Source organism: Mucor mucedo (assembly GCF_025094135.1).
Source record: "Mucor mucedo strain NRRL 3635 chromosome Unknown EV154scaffold_1, whole genome shotgun sequence".
NCBI lineage: Eukaryota > Fungi > Mucoromycota > Mucoromycetes > Mucorales > Mucoraceae > Mucor > Mucor mucedo.
Window position 1 is genome coordinate 119,293 of NW_026252285.1, and position 23,257 is coordinate 142,549.

At 36.8% G+C, this 23,257-nt stretch overlaps 9 protein-coding genes across 9 annotated transcripts; 5 read left to right on the plus strand and 4 right to left on the minus strand.

Annotated features, from left to right (window-relative positions):
• Nucleotides 1-2,554: 2,554 nt before the first annotated feature.
• Nucleotides 2,555-4,935, minus strand: EV154DRAFT_546609 (ubiquitin fusion degradation protein UFD1-domain-containing protein; the record flags this gene model as incomplete). The annotated part of the gene is made up of 4 exons (XM_051604701.1): nt 3,961-4,935; nt 3,351-3,889; nt 2,924-3,298; nt 2,555-2,860 (listed from the first exon to the last, which is right to left on the minus strand). The coding sequence occupies exons 1-4, from the start codon at nt 4,667-4,669 to the stop codon at nt 2,555-2,557; spliced, it is 1,929 nt and encodes a 642-aa protein (XP_051463593.1). The 5' UTR covers nt 4,670-4,935.
• Nucleotides 4,936-4,945: 10 nt separating this feature from the next.
• EV154DRAFT_489240 (CheY-like superfamily) lies at nt 4,946-6,078 on the plus strand. Its single transcript, XM_051599275.1, has 2 exons — nt 4,946-5,652; nt 5,724-6,078. Exons 1-2 carry the CDS (start codon nt 4,987-4,989, stop codon nt 5,823-5,825), a joined length of 768 nt encoding a protein of 255 aa, XP_051463594.1. The 5' UTR covers nt 4,946-4,986; the 3' UTR covers nt 5,826-6,078.
• Nucleotides 6,079-6,982: 904 nt separating this feature from the next.
• Nucleotides 6,983-13,809, minus strand: EV154DRAFT_489243 (uncharacterized protein). The gene is made up of 8 exons (XM_051599276.1): nt 13,500-13,809; nt 12,903-13,439; nt 12,569-12,852; nt 10,124-12,517; nt 8,577-10,072; nt 7,826-8,509; nt 7,741-7,768; nt 6,983-7,685 (listed from the first exon to the last, which is right to left on the minus strand). Exons 1-8 carry the CDS (start codon nt 13,726-13,728, stop codon nt 7,455-7,457), a joined length of 5,883 nt encoding a protein of 1,960 aa, XP_051463595.1. The 5' UTR covers nt 13,729-13,809; the 3' UTR covers nt 6,983-7,454.
• A 1,552-nt stretch (nt 13,810-15,361) lies between these two features.
• EV154DRAFT_572985 (uncharacterized protein) lies at nt 15,362-16,605 on the plus strand (the record flags this gene model as incomplete). Its single annotated transcript, XM_051606375.1, has 2 exons — nt 15,362-15,949; nt 16,006-16,605. The coding sequence occupies 2 exons, from the start codon at nt 15,362-15,364 to the stop codon at nt 16,603-16,605; spliced, it is 1,188 nt and encodes a 395-aa protein (XP_051463596.1).
• EV154DRAFT_541141 (uncharacterized protein) lies at nt 16,565-17,475 on the minus strand. Its single transcript, XM_051604472.1, has 3 exons — nt 17,384-17,475; nt 17,249-17,317; nt 16,565-17,190 (listed from the first exon to the last, which is right to left on the minus strand). The coding sequence occupies exons 1-3, from the start codon at nt 17,397-17,399 to the stop codon at nt 16,643-16,645; spliced, it is 633 nt and encodes a 210-aa protein (XP_051463597.1). The 5' UTR covers nt 17,400-17,475; the 3' UTR covers nt 16,565-16,642.
• A 799-nt stretch (nt 17,476-18,274) lies between these two features.
• Nucleotides 18,275-18,773, plus strand: EV154DRAFT_489247 (uncharacterized protein). The gene is made up of 3 exons (XM_051599277.1): nt 18,275-18,308; nt 18,379-18,487; nt 18,544-18,773. Exons 1-3 carry the CDS (start codon nt 18,302-18,304, stop codon nt 18,614-18,616), a joined length of 189 nt encoding a protein of 62 aa, XP_051463598.1. The 5' UTR covers nt 18,275-18,301; the 3' UTR covers nt 18,617-18,773.
• A 25-nt stretch (nt 18,774-18,798) lies between these two features.
• Nucleotides 18,799-19,848, plus strand: EV154DRAFT_597580 (uncharacterized protein; the record flags this gene model as incomplete). The annotated part of the gene is made up of 2 exons (XM_051607000.1): nt 18,799-19,478; nt 19,536-19,848. The coding sequence occupies exons 1-2, from the start codon at nt 19,237-19,239 to the stop codon at nt 19,846-19,848; spliced, it is 555 nt and encodes a 184-aa protein (XP_051463599.1). The 5' UTR covers nt 18,799-19,236.
• Nucleotides 19,849-20,819: 971 nt separating this feature from the next.
• On the plus strand, nt 20,820-21,181 carry EV154DRAFT_410166 (PPPDE putative peptidase domain-containing protein; the record flags this gene model as incomplete). Its single annotated transcript, XM_051595386.1, has 2 exons — nt 20,820-20,914; nt 20,971-21,181. 2 exons carry the CDS (start codon nt 20,820-20,822, stop codon nt 21,179-21,181), a joined length of 306 nt encoding a protein of 101 aa, XP_051463600.1.
• A 436-nt stretch (nt 21,182-21,617) lies between these two features.
• Nucleotides 21,618-22,935, minus strand: EV154DRAFT_409975 (uncharacterized protein; the record flags this gene model as incomplete). Its single annotated transcript, XM_051595375.1, has 4 exons — nt 21,618-21,933; nt 21,985-22,160; nt 22,215-22,318; nt 22,380-22,935. The coding sequence occupies 4 exons, from the start codon at nt 22,933-22,935 to the stop codon at nt 21,618-21,620; spliced, it is 1,152 nt and encodes a 383-aa protein (XP_051463601.1).
• Nucleotides 22,936-23,257: the final 322 nt, after the last annotated feature.

Genomic DNA, 23,257 nt, shown 5'->3' on the forward strand with positions numbered 1-23,257 from the left:
AATTATAGAAAAAGGAATATACCCAGCATCGAAATAAAGTGCTCTTGTAAAGCCCAAAGGTCTTTGAGTATTAACTTAGTAAATATAAGGTTCAGATACCATCCTTCTTTAGTTAATCGAAAGATACGTTTAGGTTTACTGCAGGACATATACTCCAAAACCTATAATAAACGGTCAAGGGGGAAAAAAGGAAAAGAAAAATAAACAGTGTAGTGTTATAAGATATCTATTACAAAATTTGAGATAGAGGATAAAAGGATAGTGTCAGAACAGCAACGAAATGTCGTCTTCTGGATAAACGAAACACCAGATTTTAAAAAATGATTATAAGGCTGCTTTAAAAATTTGACATTCATTGGTTAGAGTATCATAATACCTAAGCAAGCAAGGCTTTAACATAAAACCATGGCTGATGATATAGACTCAATGGAGGGGGCAGGCTATCAAAGTAATTGTGAGTTTTATAATGTAATTCAATGAGCATTGCTCAAATAAGTACTCGTTTTTTTTTCCTCTATCATTTATGTAACATAGGATGCCAAAGCTAACCTTTGAATTCGCTTTTAGAGAAGATAAATTGATACTCAAACCAAGGTGATATGTATATATTCTTGTTATAACATCTTAGCTGGCACTAAAAAGAAAACTATCTGGTGGTGGTCAAGTTAAATGGACATATAAAGAAACGGCCTGATACAATTATAGCAACATTAGTACAGTGGTAACTTGGATATAGTGATGTCGCACAAGATAATAGTAACACTACGGCATTATTATTGTTTCTAAAAAATTAATAACACATCGTCATTTTTCAGTAATAATAAAGCTTTAGTATTGCTAAATCGCTTATGATAACGACAATAACGCAGGCTCTAAATATCAAAATTGTCCTATTTACATTAATTAATACAAATAATCATTTATTTGTATAAATTGGAGAATAGGGTATATTTTGGAGGTTTGCCCTCATCTTGTAACAGGCTGTCTCAGTTTACAGACTTGTGTTTTTTTCAGTGAGTTACTCTAAGATATTCCGAGCCACCTAATCCATATATCAAGTTTCATGCTTTCTATTTAGAAAAACTGGTATCTTGTAAACAAATGTTTACGTTTGCCTTTTTTTTTTTTTTTTTACAACAGTCACCCACACGCTGTTGCTAACAATAGTCTGCTTCTTGTGCAGTGCGTCTATCAGTCAATAAGATTGTTTTAACAAACGGCCAAAATAGACTACGTAATTTTAATAACTGTCGTCAAAATTGACTTTAAACCATTTCAAGTTTTCTAAAAGACAAAAAATTGTTTTGGAGACTAAAACACATATGTCATAAGCGTTACGTTACGTTACACCTAGCTTTTTTTTTTGTGGGTTATCTGTCCTTGGTCAGAAGTACAGTAAATATCCATTTTTTTTTTTTTTTTTTTTTTTTTTTTTGTAATTTTAAAAACGAAAAGAATATAAAAGTAGTACGGACAACCTTTATAACTCCTTAAAGAAAGCATCAAATGGCACCTAAATAAAAGAAAAGTTCTGTTGCTTGCCACACTCTTGTACTCAAGAAGGTTAATTAATTTTTTTTTTTTTTTGTAAATTTGGTGTTTAATACGTAACCAATAAAACGTCAGATGGGCCATGATTTTTTTTTTCGCGTCTCCTCCCAAACTAGCGGTATTTGTTCGTGTACAAATTTGGTGTTCTGTTTTGGGGGCCAAGAACTCGGTATCATTTTGTAAAAAAAGAGTTTAAGAATTACATCGTATTCATATAAGGCATTCTATTTTTTAGGGAAGCTTTTTTTCTAGAAAGCTCGTTTTATTCTAGAAGCCTTGTTTTATTCTAGAAGTCTTATTTTATTCTAGAAGGCTTTCAAACAACTTTGCTTTTACTTGGAACCGGCACTTTGGGACCGATTTTTTTTTTTTTTTTTTTTTTTTTTTGGAATTTTGAGTTTTGAGCCCGCTGTTTTACAATCCAAGAATGTTTATTCCTAAAAAAAAATCAGAAAAGTAAGGTACAGGTGTTTCTCTGGGGTGGGTGGCAATATAAAAATGTAACCAAATGGAGGTTAAAAAATAACACAAGAAAAAAATGCAGAAACCAAAGCTCTTAAAGGATTCCTTTTTTCTCCCAATATGGCAATTTTTTTAATCAACCTTTAGAACATTCAAAAATGCCTTATTTGTAAAGGGAAAGAAGTAACAGAAGCCTCTGAAAGATTCTTTTTTGGTCATGGAAAAATTGAGCGCGAATTGAAACACCAGATGTTTGTGTAATGCAACGGAAGAAGACCAAAAGGATTTTGTTAAAAAGGGATGACAGGAATGATTATTTTTTCTTCTGTTTAGGTTGATTGGGAAACACCTTGCGTGACTAAACAGTTATTTGCCATGGGAAAATGATCCAGTTACAAAAATAATAAAAAAAAAAAAATTTGTCGCGGTCTTTTAGTGACGTTGAAGGTCTTATTCAAAGGCCTTATACAATGACGAGTTCACAAATATCGTCATGTGGAGTAAAAATAATATTTTTTTTTTAGGCTTTTTTTTTATTTTATTATTTAGACTCTGATGTTACATTATAAGGTGCGTTTATATTCAACCAATTTTTTGCACGATCAAGGTCTTCTTGTTCGTTTTCAATAGCCTTGACACACCAACCCAAATCATACTTTCCGTTAGATTCAGAGGCTAAAAGCTCAGCCAGAAACTTTTTTCTGGTTGTTGTTTCATCCACACAAAAGTAAAGTTGTGGGGATGGATTAGGCAATGCCAGCTGCCTGGGTAAACTTTTAATCATTGGGATTAACAAACTTGCTGCAGTGGTTGCGTCTTTGGGGTCTTTGGTAAATGACGCACAATACTAACATACATATTATACATTAAATGATGCACATCTATCGTCGTTAATAAAAAAAAAATGTACCTTATTCCGGCACCATTCATTACCACATCCTAACGTAAGTTGCGAATGGAGTCTACGTGCAACGCGTTGGATTAATTTGGCGTTCTTTGGATCATCTTCGGTTATCCAAAAAGGCCCAAAACAATACTGACAAAACGAAAGTCTGTTTTTTGTTCTGGGTCGTATACAGTTTTGATTGCAACACATTGCCGGTAGAGTTTGTTGTTGCCTTTTAACTTCATGAATCTTGGCATGAACTTGTATGTCTTTGATTGGTATAGGCTTGTTACATTTTTGACAGATTATTGTGCGTGACCCGCAATAACTTTCGTGCGAATGTAATCCCAGAAGCCTATCTCTCGAGTCCAATGACATCACGCCTTGAGCGGTGAGAATCTAATGTATTTTCAGTACTTTTCTTTTTCCTTTAAATGATATAAATACTAACATGGCAATAACGGCAGGTAATAAGTTTGTCTGGGCAAGTCGTCCTCTTGTGTTCAGCCAAGGCCTCGTACGAGTTCGTCACAAAGTGAGAGCATCTACATTTTTTGGGTGTATGATAATATTCGATATGTTTTTCAGGCCCACCACTATCGGCAGCATAATCACATTCTTCGCAGTGCCAATGGTCTTTAAATTCTTGGCTATCTTTTTTAAAGACCTTTCCGCATCCCCAAGAGCAGATAACATTGTTGCGTAAACAAAAGTTCTCGTGAAGAACCAAGGATCGTTGTGACACCCACGCATGACAATTCTTGCACTGCTCTTTACCTGTTGTATCTTCCTCATCTACCTCCATATTCACTGCTGTAAAAGGTACAGCTTGCCATGATACAGTTGTATTTTTATCATAAGCGTGAATACCCACATGTAAATGCGTACTTTTTAAATTTTCAAGATTGAGGGATCTTTGGTTATCCGAACTTAAATCAGACCATTCATGATTATCCAATGTTGGTGTTTTCTCTGTACTACATACAATATCTATAATTATCATGCAATGAGTTTCCACATAATACGATCCCAGTCAATTTTAGCCTGTGAGATTCTTTTACCTGCATCTCCTGCTTCAACCGTCAATTTGATGGAAACGTTGCGATTATTATTTAAAGCCAGCTTCCAATATTTGTAACCGCTCGGTATCTCAATGCGTGGTAGTGTATCATTTATTTGAACAATGGGTATATCGGTTTGTACGTCATCTTTTGCAACATCATGTTTTATATCAACCTCGAGGTCCGTATCGGTAATTGACACTGCATTTTGAGGCTTTAAATCCAACACTTTAAACTGATACGTACGTCCACCATATCGACAAGACAATACTTGACCCTTTGTTAAAGTGTTATAATGCGCACGCAAGTGTGCTTCGAGTGCTGCTCTGTAATCGGCGATTTGCTGGTAATCAGCCGATATAGGCTGTAGGTTAGTCCAGGTTCCTTTGGGTAAAATTACCAACTTGATCAATACGTGATCACCTTGTTGAAGACCCAATGCAGACATGATCCAACTAGGAAGTTGAGTAGTATTGCCTTTAGAAGAAAACTCCTTGACACCACAGTGAATAATTTCGTTCGAATGAGGGTGGCGTAGCTCAAAAGTCAAAGGAGAAGGTAAACTGCCGGAATTGCCTACTTTTAAGAGTAACTGTTCGAGTGCAGAGGCTGGCAAGATAATTTTATCCCCATCGTTTAGATCGGCAGGCGCAGATTCTACTGTAAAGTGGCTGGTCCATTTGAGATGGTCAAACTCTTGATTGTCCATTGAATTAATAAATCAAGCGAAAAAAATCAGTGGAATTAATCCATGCTGACGTTTTTTTTTTTTTATTATTATTATTATTATTTTCTCAGCTGTGTGGGCAGACTTAATCTGGTTGGTTCGACTCTCTCAAAATAGGCAAGTAAATGTTGAAGAACCGCTGATTACTTTCTTATGCGGGACCCGTGTCTTAATAAGGGTGGTTCCGATAAACCTGAAAGCTATAAATTTCGAGCTTTCATTTCAATTCTTTACTTTTTTCTTTTTTCTACTCTCATATTTTTTTTTTTTTTTATCATTAAAAAAATTTTTATCGCAAAATGGACTACTTTGCCTATGAAAGTAAGACACGTTCAGTATCATTAGATTCGACACCTGATGGTACCCCTTCAACTCCAACAATATATATCCTTGACAACGGAAAATCAGTGCCTAGGCCCACTTGTATTAGATTCTCAGGCTCAATATTTACTGATGAAATCGAATCAACTAGCTCAATCATGAAAAGAGAACAAGCGTTTAATATGAAAGCATTATCGACTTCTTTGCCTTCTCCTCCCATGAATATTAGTCCAATCATATTACCTTCTCTGTCATTACCCAGCAAAAAGCCAAGTTATAAACGAAGATTTAGTACGCCCCCCAATCCCGTCCATTTGCCTAGGCTACATGTCATAATCGTAGATGATAATAGTATCAATCTCCAGATATTATCTCGTTTATTGAGTATGCATATGTCTGACATATTTGAACATATCGAGCTGGTAAAGAGTGGTGTTAAAGCACTGGAAGTGCTAAAGTGTAGACCCTTTGATCTTATTTTAATGGATATCGACATGCCAATCTTAAACGGTGTCGAGACTACCAAACGCATTCGTTCCAGCCTAGAATCAGACATATTGCCTCAAAATCGTAAATGTCCGATTGTTGCGGTGACAACCAACGATTCCAAAGAGTGGCGCAAGATATATACAGAGATTGGCATGGTAAATATATATACAAGGCTGCTTTAAAATGTCATTGTTACTAAATATATACATTTTTATTTTGCAAATAGAGTGGCTGTATTGGTAAACCTATCTCACCCAAAGATTTAAAAATAACTTTATCCGCAATCCTTGGCCTTCATATCGCTATTCCCCCATATACACCTGAATGACTCGTCATACCTCTTATTAAAAAGAATGTATAGAAACAAGCACACCTTTCTTTATTCAAATTATACCAAATGTACATATATAACACACATACATCATACATTCATTCATTGTAATAAACACCCCTTTTTAACGTTTGAGCGGAATATCAATGTTTAAATATAAAAATAAAATTTCATTTAGCCGTCTGAACCCCCAGTGACACGGGTGTAACTTGGTTTTCATGTCGCGGTTAAACCAATCATGATATTAAAACAATGAAAATGTGACCCTGCAGAGTAACAATGCAATTACTCGTTTATTCACATGGACTGATTGGTAACACTTAATTGTCATGGGTAAACGATATTAACCCCAACATGTGCTTCATGGTTTTTCCTTTCGCTCGGCTTCTCATAAAAAAGGGAGAACCCTTTCTCGGGGGGGGAGAAAATACATACTTTATTTGTATAACAACACACAACCATTTAAAGTAAAATTCGAAAGAAACTGACCAACCGTTGTTAAACCTGGAAAAAATTACTTTATAAAGACTCATCCATCTCCTTTTTTTCCTTCATGCGGCTTTGCACAATTAATGATTATTCCTCTAATGCACACAGATGCATTGTCACATACATAATCCCAAGACGCTGTTTGTTTGTTGTCTCTGCATCACTTCCAAACAGATGTTGTTTCCATAAAGTCACACAGAATCGGCTTTAGGAATCACATCCCGTCCCATGCACCAACCACTCCCCAATATGAACACTCCTGAAATATCCCGCATTGTTCATCATAACATCAACCTGTGCCAAAAAGGTCTGTTGTCATATATATCTTCCCGGGGTTAGACTCAAATAACGTCAAAAGAGCTCATGACAGCTCAGAAAATCAGCAAGGATGATTATTTAATTAAACACGACTAATGTAGGGATTTGACACACAGTAACTACCTCAAGATATCTGCTTGAAAATGCGTTAATCTAGAGCTTGTCTTACCTTATCAATTTCTAGATATTCTATCGATATTTCCTTGTTTCAAGTGTCTGTTTTTATGAAAAAAAAAAATGTTTTCCTCGAATACGCACACACAGCTCGTAGAAACAAGCTATAAAGTAATCATACATCGTATCACAAAGGAGACATAATTAAGACTGAGGTTCCCCGGCATTGCACATTTTCGGTAAAAATCTTAAAAAGACATGATTGTCGACAAATATTTATTCTTTTAAGAGTCTAGCCAAAAAATTGCATAAAATAAGAGTTTATTATGCTAATTCATTTAAAGTTCATTGACAAAAAAGAAAAGGGTCTGCTTTATTCTCAGGCTAAAGCAGAAGGAATTGCCGAACGTTGTTGGATCCCTCCGGTAACTGGTAGATAAGTACTTCCCATTAAAGCTTCATCTACTTCTCTTGCACACATGCGACCTTCATTAATGCCCCAGACAATCAGAGATTGGCCTCTTCTACAATCACCTGCTGCATAGACATTAGGTACAGAAGTCACATATCTACCTTTGGGTGTGCTTATGTTTGTTGTGCGCGTATCCTGATTCAAACCCATCTGGCTAATCAGCTCTTTGGTAGGTCCCATAAAACCCTGCATATTGTATTAATATCTCAGTTTATAAACAAAACAAATACCTGTTATACCATTGAGAGTAACACCAGGTCGGCTTTGAAAAACTCTTCTGTCCCAGGCAATTCTTTCATGGACCATTTTCCATCAGCAGACTTGGTCCATTCTACGCGCACAGTATTTATTCCAATGACTTTATTGTCTTGCTTTACAAATTCTTTTGATACCACGCAGTATTCACGAGGATCTCGACCATATTGAGCCAGAACTTCCGCATGACCGTAATCTATCTTGAAGACCTATTATAAAGTAATTAGTTAGTGTGTGTGACAAGAAAGTATTATTTATTATTACCTTGGCATACTGAGGCCATTGGTTATCGCTGTCACAAGGTATCTTAATATCAACAGTGTACATTTGTTTAAAGATGAAAACTTACCTAGCTCTTGTTGGGGGAGGTTGAGGTAAAAGCTCAAAGTTTATGACTGAAGCACATCCATGTCTAACAGAAGTACCAATGCAATCATTACCGGTATCACCACCACCAATGACAATCACATTCTTATCTTTGGCAGATAGATAGTGACCATCTTTCAAGCCCGAATCAAGCAAACTTTTGGTGTTCGCCTGTAAAAAGTCCATAGCAAAGTGAATGCCATCAGAATCTCGACCAGGAATTTGCAAGTCTCTAGGCCAAGTGGCACCTGTAGCAACAATTAAGGCATCGTTCTTATCCCGAATATTATTTACATCGATATCAACTCCGACATTGGCATTAGGGACAAATACAACACCTTCTTCTGATAAAAGATCCACACGGCGCTGTACAATTTTCTTGTCTAGCTTCATGTTGGGAATACCATACATTAAAAGACCTCCCATACGATCGTTCCGGTCATAAACAGTAACAAGGTGACCAGCCTTGTTCAATTGGTCGGCAGCGGCTAACCCCGCAGGTCCGGAACCGATAATAGCCACTTTTTTACCAGTACGGTGAGTAGGTGGCTGCGGTTGGATCCATCCTTCGTCAAATCCGCGATCGATAATAGCTCCCTCAATACTTTTAATTGCCACGGGTGCTTCATTGATACCTAAAACACAACTTGATTCACATGGGGCCGGGCTTTGTATAAATAGAGTTAGTACCTTTTTTTATATATTTATAAGCGCGAGATGAATTTTTTTTTTACCAGACACGACCCGTGAATTCAGGGAAATTATTGGTCATCAGGAGACGGTCTAATGCATCCTTCCAAGTATCCTTAAAAACCAGTTCATTCCATTTGGGGATAACATTTCCAATAGGACACCCGGTTTCAGTCTGACAATAAGGAACACCACAATCCATGCACCGAGCAGCCTGCACATGCAATTCTTGTCGACTCAGCCGATGATTGATTTCATTCCAGTCATGGCTTCTCTTTTTGGGATCACGGTAAGGATCTGTTTTACGTTTGTATTTCATGAACCCTCGTAATTTATCCAGTTTGTTTCGACGTGCTTGTATCGTTTCTTCATCCAGAACTGAGTCTTCCACATCTTCGACTTGAGGTTCAGCTACGTGTTGTTCACATTTCTTGACCTCTTTGATTTCGTTCTTTTTCTTTTCAAGCAAATTTCGATACTCGATAGGCATGACTTTCACAAACTTTGGTATCCATTTATTAAAATCCTTGAGTATGAGTCTCGCAACCTCCGATCCAGTATAATGCAGGTGGTCTTCGATCAAAGAGCGCAATTCACTTGTTTCTTCATCTGAATTAACTGTCTCCAAATCAACCATTTCCATATTTACATTATTTTTAAACTTTTGTTCCTGATCTAAAACATAGGCGATTCCCCCCGACATACCGGCAGCAAAATTTCGTCCTGTTTTTCCCAAGATGACCACACGTCCACCTGTCATGTACTCACACCCATGATCTCCTACTCCTTCTACCACCGCCATGGCACCTGAATTTCTTACACAGAACCGCTCTGCTGCAATACCCGAGAAAAAAGCCTGGCCGGAAGTAGCTCCGTAAAGACAAACATTACCAATAATCACGTTCTCCTGGGCCTTAAATTGGCTTGATTTAGGTGGGTAAATGGCTATTTTCCCACCCGAGAGACCCTTACCAACATAATCATTGGAGTCTCCTTCCAGTTCAAAAAATATGCCAGGGGCCAAAAACGCACCAAACGATTGGCCTGCTGAGCCTGTAAAATTGACATGGATTGTATCTGAGGGTAGGCCATGTTCCCCGAATTTTTTAGAAACGTGGTAAGAAAGTGTTGCACCAACCGCACGATCTGTATTCACAATCTCGGATTCAATCTTTACCCTTTGTTTGCTGACAAAGGCAGGATCAGATTCATCAATGAGGTAATTATCTAGACGTGTATGTAAATTATGCTGCTGTTTTTTAATACAGTATGTGGCTACATTGGGACGCAGTGTATGAGCCGGTGTTAAGATAGGCGACAGATCCAAATTAGCAGTCTTAAAAGTACGAAGAGAATCATCCACTTTCAACACCTGACAATTACCCACCATCTCTTGAATTGTCTTGAATCCAAGTTTGGACATGTAAGTTCTTAATTCTTCGGCAATATAATAAAAGAAATTAATGACATGCTCAGGGGCTCCTTGAAATTTGGCTCTTAATTCGGGATCCTGGGTACAGATACCGACTGGACACGTATTCTAATTATAATAGAATTAATTAATGAAATCTAGACCCCTCTTCCTTCTTACCAAATGACATTTTCGCATCATGATACAACCAAGTGCTATGAGAGGTGTCGTTGCAAATCCCCACTCCTCAGCTCCTAGTAAACAAGCAATGGCAATATCTCGACCTGTCTTAATCTGGCCATCAGTTTGCACAATAACACGACCACGTAAATCATTTAGAACAAGTGTTTGATGAGTTTCGGCTAACCCCAACTCCCAAGGAAGACCAGCATACTTGATACCTGTCCAACGAGAGGCACCAGTTCCACCGTCATGACCAGAGATTAAAATATGGTCTGATTTTGCTTTGGCAACACCGGCAGCAACGATGCCTACACCGACTTCAGAGACAAGCTTTACAGACACTCTAGAGCGAGGATTGGCACATTTTAGATCGTAAATCAATTGTTTCAAATCTTCAATCGAGTAAATATCGTGATGAGGCGGAGGAGAGATCAAACCAATACCAGGAGTAGTTTTACGCGTGGAAGCAATTTCCTCCGAAACTTTCGAACCTGCTAATTCACCTCCTTCACCAGGTTTTGCTCCTTGCGCCATCTTAATTTGAAGCTCCTCAGCATCTGCCAAATAGAAACTGGTGACACCGAATCGCCCAGAAGCAACCTGCTTGATAGCTGATCGCATACTACGTCCATCCGATAAAGGCTGAGATCTTTCTGGCTTTTCTCCTCCTTCACCTGTATTAGATTTTCCTCCTAACGTATTCATAGCTATGGCCAAAGCAGTATGTGTTTCCCAAGAAATAGAACCATACGACATGGCACCCGTTACAAATCTCTTCACAATATTGGTCCAAGGTTCGACTTGCTCAATAGGAATGGGTTTGCATGATTCATAATCAAATTTTAATAAACCACGCAAGGTACATTGTCGAACAGCTTCATAAGAGGCGCGAGAATAAGCATCGTATGATGACTGAGTTTTGGTACGAACAGCGTTCTGAAGATTAGCCATACTTGAAGGCTCGAAAAGATGAGCCTCGCCACCACTTCGCCAATGATACTCACCAGACTCGGGTAAAGTCAATGGTTGAACTCTGTTACGCATAGGGTATCCCATTTCATGTAAAGCAAGTGCATCCAAGGCAAATATATCAAATGTAACACCTTTGATACGAGAAGCAGTACCTACAAAGCAACGAGAGATGACACTGTCATCCACACCCAGTGCCTCAAAGATCTGAGCACCTTTATAAGAAGCCAACGTGGAAATACCCATCTTTGACATGACTTTTTTGATGCCGTTATCGATGGCTTTTTTATAATTATAAATAACTTTCTCTTGGGTAACGCCCTCACGAACAGCACCTTCACGGATTAGTTTCAGCATAGCTTCCATTGCTAGATAAGGGCAAATAGCATCAGCACCATAGCCCAACAAGACACAAAAGTGATGCACCTCTTTTGCCTCGGCTGTTTCAATCATCAACGCAACTTGACTACGCAATTTGTTTCGGACCAGATGATGATGCACGCCACCCATGGCAATTAATGAAGATATAGAAACACGGGTGGGACCTACGGCACGGTCTGTTAAGATAACTACCTTGTAACCATTTTTGATTGCTTGCGTAGTTTCGTTGCAAGCTCTTTCGAGCGCATTAACGTAACCTTGCACGCCTTCTTCACGAGGAAAAGTAATGTCGATAGTAGCAACCTTCCATTCAGAATAAAGTTTAGTCATTTGTTTGATAGCAGAAATGTCTTTCATAGTCAAGATTGGCGATTTCAAAATAAGCCTGTTACATTGCTTTTCATTCATTTCCAAAAGATTTCCTTCGGGGCCCACATAACATTCGAGAGACATGACTATTTCCTCACGAATAGGATCAATAGGAGGATTTGTAACTTGAGCAAACAATTGTCTAAAGTATTCAAAGACAAGACGTGGCTGCTTTGACAGACAAGCCAAGGAGGTATCGTTACCCATCGAACCCAAAGGTTCTTTACCTTCGTTTACCATTGGCAACATTAAAAGATTGATTTGCTCCAAAGTATAACCAAAAGCTCTCATACGGGGGTCTTTGTGCAACAATGTATCATCCAATTCGTCTTGATAATTATCTCCAGTCAATTTGGTGACAAGTGTCTCCAGATCAATACGTTGCTTCACCCATTCACCAAACTTGGCTTTTTGTGCAGTCTTGAGTTTCAGTTCAACATCATCTACGACACGGCCTTCTTGGGTATCCACAAGAAGCATTTTTCCTGGTTGTAATCTTCCTTTTTCGACGATTACTTCCGGGTCTAATGAAATTGTACCAACCTCGGAGGCGCATAACATGATGCCATCTGTAGTCATATAATAGCGACACGGGCGAAGACCGTTACGATCAAGAGAGGCCCCTATATATCGACCATCAGAGAACGTAAAGAGCGCTGGTCCATCCCATGGCTAAAAATCATGTTAGTCACGTGTGATTTTTCGTTTCTAGTTTCAATTTACCTCCATTAACGTGGCAGCCCATTGATAGAACTCCTTTTTCTCAGGTTCCATCTGTGGATTGTTTTGCCATGCCTCAGGAATCATCACCATGACAGCTTCTGGCAAAGTTAGAACACCATTGACAACTAAAAGCTCTAAAACATTATCAAATGCTGCTGAATCAGATCCACCTTCCTCAATAATCGGGTACAAATATTCAAGACCGGCACCGAACGTATCAGATTGCATCAAACCTTCACGTGATCGCATCCAATTCTTATTTCCACGTAAAGTGTTGATTTCACCTAATTAAGATTATTAACGGTTTTTTGATATGTAAGATATTATCTTTTACCATTATGTGCACTCCATCGCATAGGTTGAGCACGATCCCAAGAGGGAAATGTGTTTGTAGAAAAACGGGAATGTACTAAAGTAAAGTGAGTCTCATACTTTACGTTAACTAAGTCATAAAAATATGCATAGACTTGTTTGGGTGTTAATTGACCCTTGTAAACAATATTTTTGTTGGAAAGGGAGCATACATAAAACCATTTTTTCATGGTCAAAGTATGAGTGGCGTGTTTACGAAGAACATAGAGCTGTCTTTCAAATTGCCTTTCGTCCAGATGAGGACCAACAACAAAGGGTTGCACAATGACGGGCTCTTTTGATTTGGCAGCAGGTCCAATAATGGTTGAATCATGAGGAACATGACGCCAGCCCAAAACCTTCAATTCAAGTGCTTCTGCTAATTTTTCAAATACTTGTTTACTTTCCACCAAGAAATCAGACTTCATAAACAAGTTTCCTACAGCATACTGTCCCTCAGGCGGCAAATCCAATTTTAATTCACGTTTGGCTTCAATGCGAAAAAAATTATCCGGAATACCTTTATAAATGTGTCAGGCATTGTAAACTTTGTAGACCGTTTCTTTTTGTTTTTATTTACCTGTCATGATACCACTACCATCGCCATCGCGAATATCAGCACCGCTGGCACCACGATGCGTCATATTACATAAAATACTTTTGGCGTCACTCAGAATTTTATGTGAACGTGTGCCATCAATTTGAACTATAAATCCAACACCGCATGCATCCTTTTCATAGTCTGGATCATACAGTCCTTGTTTTGGCGGGATAGATTCTGCCCAAGACGTGTTTTCCGTAATGGTCATTAATATAACGGTTAATTATTACAAGGAAGAAAGAATAATAATAAAAAAAAATATCAAATTCTTTAAAAATTAATGCAAAAACCAAAATGTAGTGCGTCCAGACCTTTGTCAACCCGAATTGTTCCTTTGTTTGTATTAAGCATACACTTATCTTGTTAATTTATCGCATATCTGCTGTAAAAACTATTAAAAACCTCCGGCCAAGACTATAAGCACATCGTTTTTTTTTCTGATCGTATCCATACCTTATTCAAGCGTCCTTATGAGAGACGAACTATTGCAGATTAATAACATCCGATATATAAAACGCGTTGCTATCACTATCACGTAGTATTGTAAATATTACGTCTTTTTTTTTTTTTTTTTTTTTTTTTTTTTGATCTAGATTGTTTACTCCATTGAAAGAACTTGCCAGGCTTTTGAGAAGATACGGCGATGAAAAAGGAAGAGAACAAACTAGTAAAATGAAAATTATACTACACACTGTTGACATATTATTGATCAGATCAAAAAAGTAAAAGAGGTACATACTAATCGTGAATATTGTGCATTTATTTGCGCAATAGTTTATAGACCTATAAATCTTGTCCCAAAGATAACTCGGGGAGTCTTAAATCAGACATTTTGATTACACTCATCATATTCATTCAATAGTTAATAATCCAAAATGTTGTAAAATTCTCTAGAAGGGGTGGTTCATAACTATGGAACAGTGATGATCGTTCAAGTATCTTCAGAAGACAAAATCTCATATCCAATATGATTACCGCGCTCTGATTGACGACGGTCTAAAGATGTATACCATTAAAAGATAAAGGGGTTCAATTAAGTGTTTCTAAAAAATAAATAGATAGGTTATTAATTTTTTGGTTTGTCTAAACTGCTCGTGAAATAATTAATGAATAATGCAGGAGTGTGTACTAGAGGGTTTCTTGCTCGGATCACAAAAAAAAAAGTAACTTCCTTTTTTACTCCCTTTTTCTATTGATAAAAATATTCCCAACAGTCTTTTTAAAATATGTCAAGTATACGGTTTATTCCAGCTATCTTACAACGATGCTTTAAAGGGGGCCAAAAGTAATAGGCGTCATTGATCGTTTGACGGGGAGGAATTAATACGGATATAAGCTGTGTATGTATAAATAGTATCTGATTTTCTTCAAAAAAAGAATGTTACATATTGCTCTAGGTTGTTTTTGTCCTAAAAGATAAGAACACCTTCTTTGCCTTCATCCAATCAGAGCCTCACTTTAGCAGTGACATAGATAGGTTTTCACTTGCTTTTTTTATTCTTATCCCTCTCTATAATATAACCCATATTTATGATAGAATGCTCATTCATAAATCATACTTTTCTTCATCTTGGGTACTGAATCTCGGCACCCCTTGCATGAATAACCTTTTTTATTTTTGTAGTAACATCCTCAAGTTATTTAATAAGAAGAGAATAAAAATAAAGGAATCTCCCCTTCTTTGATTAAATAAAGTCTATTAAAGGTCATATGCATCAAAGACGTATTTCTGTAAAAGGTCATATAAGTTCAAATTCATTAGACCTCCCTAAAAATGGCGGTCATATATAAGCAAGGTTTAAGTGCTTTTTTAAAAAAAAACGCGCATTGTATTATTCGTAATGACTTTATTATCCATCACTGGGCTTATACTATTACTTTCATCATCCGTCCTTTGCGGTAGTGGATGTACTGGACCTATTCAAATCAGCTCCGGACAAGAGCTGGATAGTATTCGTGGCTGTCAAGTATTTGATGGGTCCATCACAATTCAAAATATGACTTTGTCAGATGATTTATTGAATCTATCACAGTTACAGAAAGTACATGGCGACCTCATCATTAATGGAAACGCAGATATATCTCAAATTGTATTGGCAAGCCTTCAACAAGTGGATGGACAGCTTAAATTCCAGAATAATCGACAATTAAAGCGGTTGGATTTGACACAATTGACATCTGTAAAATCACTGGAGATATCTGTACAACCAGCACTGGACTTGATTCAATTTCCTTCGGGCCTTTCACAAATAGAAACGTTGACTGTAACCGACACAATTGCCAGTAAAATCGAAGGCCTTACAACTAGCAAAATGAAGGATATTAGCATTGCCAACAATATCTATCTGCGTGATATTAATTTAAATCATCTGCAACAAGTAGGTGGTGTCATTTCTATCTCTGCTAATTCACCTAACCTCTCACTCGATGTAAGCATTATATTGATACCCTAAAAAAATCTGATATTTAACTCTTTGCGCTTTAGCTTTCTTCCATTTCGAACATTTATCAAGGTGATTTTCGTAATTTAGCAAGGTTAGTGGGCTTGAATCAAGTACACCAAGTGACAGGGGATCTTTCATTTATCGGTAACACGTTTGCGTCACTGCTATTACCCAACATGTCCCAAATCGCAGGTACCTTGACTGTATCGAATAACAAGCGATTAAGCAATTTATCTATCCCTCAGTTACAAGTATTGGGAGGAGCTCTGTCTTTAGCAAACAATACTGAACTATCACATGTACAAGTACCTAAACTGCAACAAGTTGATGGCACAGTGGATATCACTGGTAATTTCGAGAAGGTAGATCTACCTAGTCTAGTGGATGTGCGCGGCGGATTAAACATTCAGACATCGAGCAACAGCTTTTCATGTGATGATGTCAATAAATTGAAAGGAGGAGTGACTAAAGGGCACGAATTTACTTGTAAATCTAACGTATCTAATCCTAAATCTGGAATTTCAACCAACAATAATACGGATTCAAATCATGATACGAGTAGTGATGGCACTCACAAGCAAGTAGGATGGATAACAATGTATTCCTTTACGGCATGTTTCATAATAAATCAACTTTATTAATAAATACCCTTTTCTATTATTATACACATTTTTCTTCTTAATCAATTCTTCTGTCTAAAACGCTGCTTAATTCTGAAGCAGGCTGTTCGAGAGTAGAAAGCAATTTACGAGCAGGAGCTTCAATAACACTGACGACTTGAGCTCTGAGTTGATCAATGGAAGGCAAATCAACCACCTTCAACACATCGGATTGATTCAATAAAACGTTGTCTAATTTACCACCTAATAACATCAACTTTTTGTTCTTGGATAATAACTCAACGGCCTTCTTCATTAATTCCGGATGTTCGTTATCAGCAACATTTGTAGTTAAAGCACATGTAGGACCGCTAACTAAAGGTTCCAAATTGGCAAATTTAGTCTCACGCAAAACAGCACCGAATACACCAGAACGTAAAACACGCAACTTGGATTCAGATCCACCTGCTAATTGACCAAGCTCTTGTCGGAGTTGAGTGAATTCCTTTACTGTCAAATTGTTGTGTTGGAAAATGAAGACAGCTCTGTTGTTTTTAATGACATCAGTGTATTGGTTGTGGAGAAAAGTACGTCTAGGAGGATGGGTCGACTTTTTTGCTGTAGCGTCTAAACAAACGGGTTAATGCTCAAAGTATTTTAGAATAATTGATGAAAATGTCCATACAAGTACGTGTACAGGGGGCAATGGCAAGTTTATTGACAGGCTTTAAGCTGCTAACAAGAGCGTGACTGACTATACAGTTTGAAAAAAAGAGAATAGGTTAGAAATATATAAAGAACATATTCAGTACAACATTACCAGATCTTAAAGACATGTTATGAACTGAACAAAGGAATAAAGCTTAAAAAAAATAAAAACACAACATGGAGAGGGGGATAATAATAGAGGTCACACCGGACATTTAGCCAATCAGTGATGTTACAGACGGGCGTTTAAATGTTCTTTTGATTTGACAGGCATGCTAAATTATAGGTATATGACAAATAGGGACCATGTTATGGGCAATAACAGAGTTGGATTTAACTTTTTAAAAGGTAAAGAGACATAGACCATGACATGTATTATAACAAGTGATTCTGCAGCACGATTAAATATGAGCTTATGGCTCAATACAGGAAAATACTTGTACGCCTCCCTTTAAAACATGGAAGCACATGACTGTCAATTTTATAGCAACATGTAGCTTACGCTATGGAAAAAATACAATGATAAATCACCTGCCCCTGTAAGAATTCCGATGGGACATGGAATCATATGAGTAATGATTTAAAATAAAAAAACAAACATACTTTCTTTTTTAAGTCGTTCATCATGCAAGAAAGTAGTAGAGCACATTAAACAAAGGATTATATCTCTCAATAAATACCGCAGGGTGTTGACTTGGCATGAGAAAACCGAAAGTCCTATGATGGGTGTCTGCAAGTTAGGCTTAAATTAGGTAGCCATTTAAACCTGTCAGTGTTTAAAAGAATTATGTGCTAAATATCGTCAAGTACAGCCTACTTAAAGACAAAAAAATACGCGATGAGAAACATTAAACAAACAAAAGATCACTACGTTTAAATATGGACGTTTGTCTAAAAAAAACAACATTTTTGATTCGTCCAATAACTGGCTGAATCCGAAAGTGGGCAAACATTGTAACGAAAGGTGTGGCTCAAAAAACTTTTTTTTTTCTTTTTCTTTTTCAAATAATCACCCCTATTAATAAAAAACATGGCTCGTAAGTGATTTTAATTGCCTTAAAGAGTAATTCATGTTTTTAATTTTTTTTTTTTTTTTTTGGGACAAAGGCGGTAATCAAAGAGAACAATCTCGTGCAAAGAATCAAAAGAAGAAGGAAAAGGAGCAAAAGGGCAAAGCCAACATGAATGGCCAAAGTCTCACCCAAAAGAAAGAAAGGTAAAATAAAAGAGATATTGATTGAGAAAAGAATTGAACTTGACGCATTCTTCTAGTGATGCTGCCATTATGCGTGCTAAGCAAGAAGCTGCCCTTGCCAAGAAGAACGAGACTGACGGAGAGAAATAAATAGAGGGGTTTAAATCATCTTTCGTTATGAACTATACCTTTCATTACTTTAAATTCAGACAAAGGAAAATTATTTTCAGATAAACTTGAAGATGTTTTCAGACAAATAAAAATGTACTTCAGACAGTAGCCTGTTGTATATATATATATTATAAAATGAGAATAGACTTCATACAAAGGCTCGGAAAGCATGTGTCCAATAAGTTTTACAGTTTCTATATTTTACATTCACATTTAATTGTTTAAATGTAATTATATCGACGTACAATTGATAGCAGTTTTTAATTACATAAACAGTAAATATCTAATCACCAGTGACGTAAACATGAAGCGTTAGAGTATAATCTGCTTCAATTGGCAAATATCAAACAATGCTTCTTTCATATTTTGCCCAGATTCAGAAGAGTTTACGGCCAAAAAGAGAAGCAAAACTCGCAATGGTGCGATACAAAACAAGAAGTGGCACAAGGAATCAGTTTGTTGGTGGAACCATAGGAAAACATGCATTATATATGTAGAAGTGAAAAATCGCAAATCCACACTTCTGTTCATTAAATAAAGCTTAAACAACGGACCCTTTAAAATTTTATCAGTATTACGGCATATCCTTGAAAAATACGATGATATTTATAACCCTCAAGCTACCCAGAAAGACCGATTCGATGAAGCCCATACTCCCAAGACGTTTTGGCCTATTCTCGAATCCAAAGTTGCACTGGTGGTTCATAAAGATTGATGACCAGAATCTAACCGGAATTTTTCCAGATGACAAACAAACAAAACGGGTTAATGAATCCTCTTTTGATCATCAACAGAGATGTTTCTATCATATGTTTGCTTTTAAGAAGCTGTGTATCCAATGGTACATTACTATAACATATATGTAAGAGTCGAATTACTGACGAATATATATATGTAGTTGTGAAAACCTCCAAGCACCTCCTGAACAAAAAAGAAAAATGTGTCTTAACGGATTGTATACCGATGGCTACCCGTGCATAATTCTATTTGCTAGAAAAGTGCTTGCATCATCACCAGAGAACAAAACCTGTCTAGACTTGAACGATCTTTTGAGCGAAGAGGTGAATAAGTATTTTCAACCATGCACTGTCGATCCAGGAAGATGGGACTCTTATATCTCTTATCACGGTGGTACTGACATACGCCGCTTGTCTGCAATCGAATATTACAATATGGGTGGAACTGTAACACGAATGAAGGAGCAAAGATAGACTGGCCATTGAAAAAATTGAGATTGACATTCCTTCGCCTAAAACTGCGTCTATGGAGCAATTTGGTTTGTACTTAACTTACATGTCGCAGCACATGAATACTTTGTTCAATTTTTATGGATTGGAAAACTTCAAAAGTCAAATGGTTGAACTACCACTTACAAAAAGCCATAGAAGAAAGTGTCAACATTTTAATAATGACGGAAAAAAGTATAACAACAGCAAAAGATAAAAAAAAAAACAAGGAAGAAGGAAGAAAACTCGGAGACCTCGTAATTCCCTTAAAAAAAGAGTCATCGCCACTATTCCAAAGTCCAAAAAAGTATACTCTGTCTTTCAGTTTTAATTATTTACAGCTCCGTTCCCAGCACCCCTTTTTATTTTATTTCTGTGGTTATCCCATCACTTTCAAGCCTCTTTTGTTTATTGAACACTTTTTCTCTTTCTTTTATTTATTTGAATGTTTGACGCACTTTTAAAGATATTTCATAAAAATGATATAAGCGCCGAGCAGGAAAAGCGTAAAAGTATGTACCTTTTTTTTTTCTTATTGTAGCAAATAGAAGGACTTAAAAATTATTGTTACTGTTAATTAGTTGTTCTTAATGTTTATGACATGGTAAATAAATGACATTACAATATATTCTCCTCATAAGTCTTACCCATTTATTTAGTTGCAGCCTGGTTTCATTACCAACTTTGGGCATGCTTTAGGCATCGGTATGTTACAAAAAAAAAAAGACTATTTTTTACATGGCCCACTCATCCTTTGTAGGAATTTATCATTCGGGCATCGAGATTGGAGATCATGAATATTGCTTTGGTGGGCACGATTACGAGAATGTCACAGGTGTGTTTATGGTGCAGCCTAAAGTGGGTCCTCAGGGACTTTTGTTCAAGTAAAAAATGGTGGAGTTTAGAAATGACTTTTATGAAGTACTAACTTTCTATATAAAAGGCAATCGATTCATATGGGATACACCGAATTAACTCAAAAACAAGTGGATAAAGTGTTACAAGACATATCAAAGGAATATGTCGGCACTTCCTATAACTTATTGACAAGGTATATACTTATGTATCTCAAATGATATGTTGTTTCTAATTTATTATTGAATATAGAAATTGCAATCACTTTTCGGAAGAGTTATGTAAGAGTTTGACAGGAAAGACTGCACCAGGTTGGGTAAACCGTGCTGCCAAGTTGGGAACTATGTTTCCTTGTGTGATACCTACGGAATGGGTTGAGCCTCCTGATGCCAATGGAAATGGTAAGTGGAGAAATAATAATAATAATAATAATAATAGATGCATTCTTCTTTATATTAAATGAAAATAGAATCCTCAGGATCTCCTTCTTCTTCTTCTTGTTCTTCAAATACGCCATTAAAAAAACCAACCCCCATGAAAAAAAAAAGTCATTCAAGCTCACCATCTACTGACAGTATTCGTATAATGGTAAGAACACCCAAGATGGAAGATGATGAAATTGACTGTTCAAGTCCAGTTAAAGAACCGGATTCTCATCGACCTGAAGTCATTCGATCCGCCACTCAATTATCTATTGCCGCACCTGTCAGTTAAACATACCTATTTCATTCTACTAATACCTATTATCTATATATATATATACCAATAAATTTTTGTACTTTTAACAATACCAAATAGGAGTTTTTTCCCTTTTTGACAAGCAGGTTTATCATACTCCCTTTTTTTTTTCACCTCGTTACTGACATGTCCGTGCACTATGATACATTTTTTATTTTTCTTTATAATTCAATATTTTCATCAAGATTAGTCTGTGATAATGTAATGGCTGATCTATTACGTCTTAAGGGACTCGATTCTTTTAACAAAAATGATATCCAAGCATCCGTAAAAGATTCTTTTTGAGGCTGTTCTGTGATCGAAGAAGGTGCTCTATTTACAAGATTTACACCGCCTTTAGGTCGTGTTAACCCAATTTGTTCCTTTTGCTCTTCATTTAAATGTAATACATTGGCAATGATCGTCAGAATATCAAAACGTTTACGATCTCCACGAGGCGCCAAAAAAAACCCGACAAGTAAATTCGTTATAAGCTGACTACTCGGCACATTAGTAAACTAAGACTATGATCAAAACAGATTTACTCACCGATCAACATTGTTTTCACTCGTCTCTTCCTTTAATTTCCTCATGGCCTCAACAAGATGTTCATTTAAAATGATGGCTTCGTGTCTTAATTTACCAATCAAGAGGTTTTTTTCTTTAATCTCCTGTTCATATTGTTGTGTCTTTCCAACATCTTGCTGATATTTCTCTAAAGAACTCTAAATCGAATACTTAAAAACCTGTTTAGTGTCACACTGATATTCCTCATTTACCTCCGCTGCATGAGCTCGTTCTTCATATTCCTTCCAAGACTTTTTAGCAACTGACAATTGTCTTTCAATATGTTCTACCGCTGCTTGCATCTCTGCATCTTTAGCTATCAACTAGCTTGTTAAGAAAAGAAAAAAAAGTTTCATGTCGGTGTTTAGCTCACTTACTCGCTTGGAATTCTTCAAGCACTGTCTGTAAATTAGCTAGACTAGATCTTTCAGACTCATGCTTGATCTGTTCGGTAGCGATGGCCTCCCTCAACTTTTCAAGTTCGTTATTAGCAGATTCTAATTGATCCTGAACCTGATTACATTGAGCATCTAATTGCATGGCCATATTTTCGTATTCCTCACGCTCCCTCTGGACATTTTCCAACCTGTTGGAAAGTTGCGAGATAGTGTGCTCTTGCTTCTGAATCTGAATTGAGGTTTCTTCATCCCTCATCATCATGTCCGATCTACTTCTTTCAAGCTCTCGGGTGGTGATATCCAACTCTTGTGTCAACTCTGCTACCTTTTGTCTCAATTGTTTATCTTGTTCTAAACGAGGTGTCAAGTTTTCTTTAAAATGGTGCAATTTTCCCAGTAAGGATTGATGCTCTTTACTCAATTGCTTTTCTCTTTCTTGACTGGCTTGCTTTTGCTTTTCTACTTCGGTCAATTTATCTTGAGCTGCTGTAAGCTCCTTCTCAAGGGATTCTACTTGTTCTATCTGACTGTTCATCTCTTCTTTTTCTAAGATCAATCTCTCTTTGTCTTCATTCAATTCATTAATGGTGATATTTAGTTGTGTAATTTGTCGTTTCAGGTCTACAAGAAAGGGTTAACATTAGTTTTATATCATTATTTTCTATTATTACCTTGTTGCATATCCTGGGATTGACTCGATTTAATAGCCTTTTGTATGTTTTCTTGCTGTTCTTGTAACGTGCTTCGGACTTGTTCAAGTACCAACAATAAAGAAGATGGAATCGAGATGTCGATCGTACCATTTTCAGGGTCTTGTAGTATATTATTCAAGCTGGATTTAATGAGTTCTATATAGT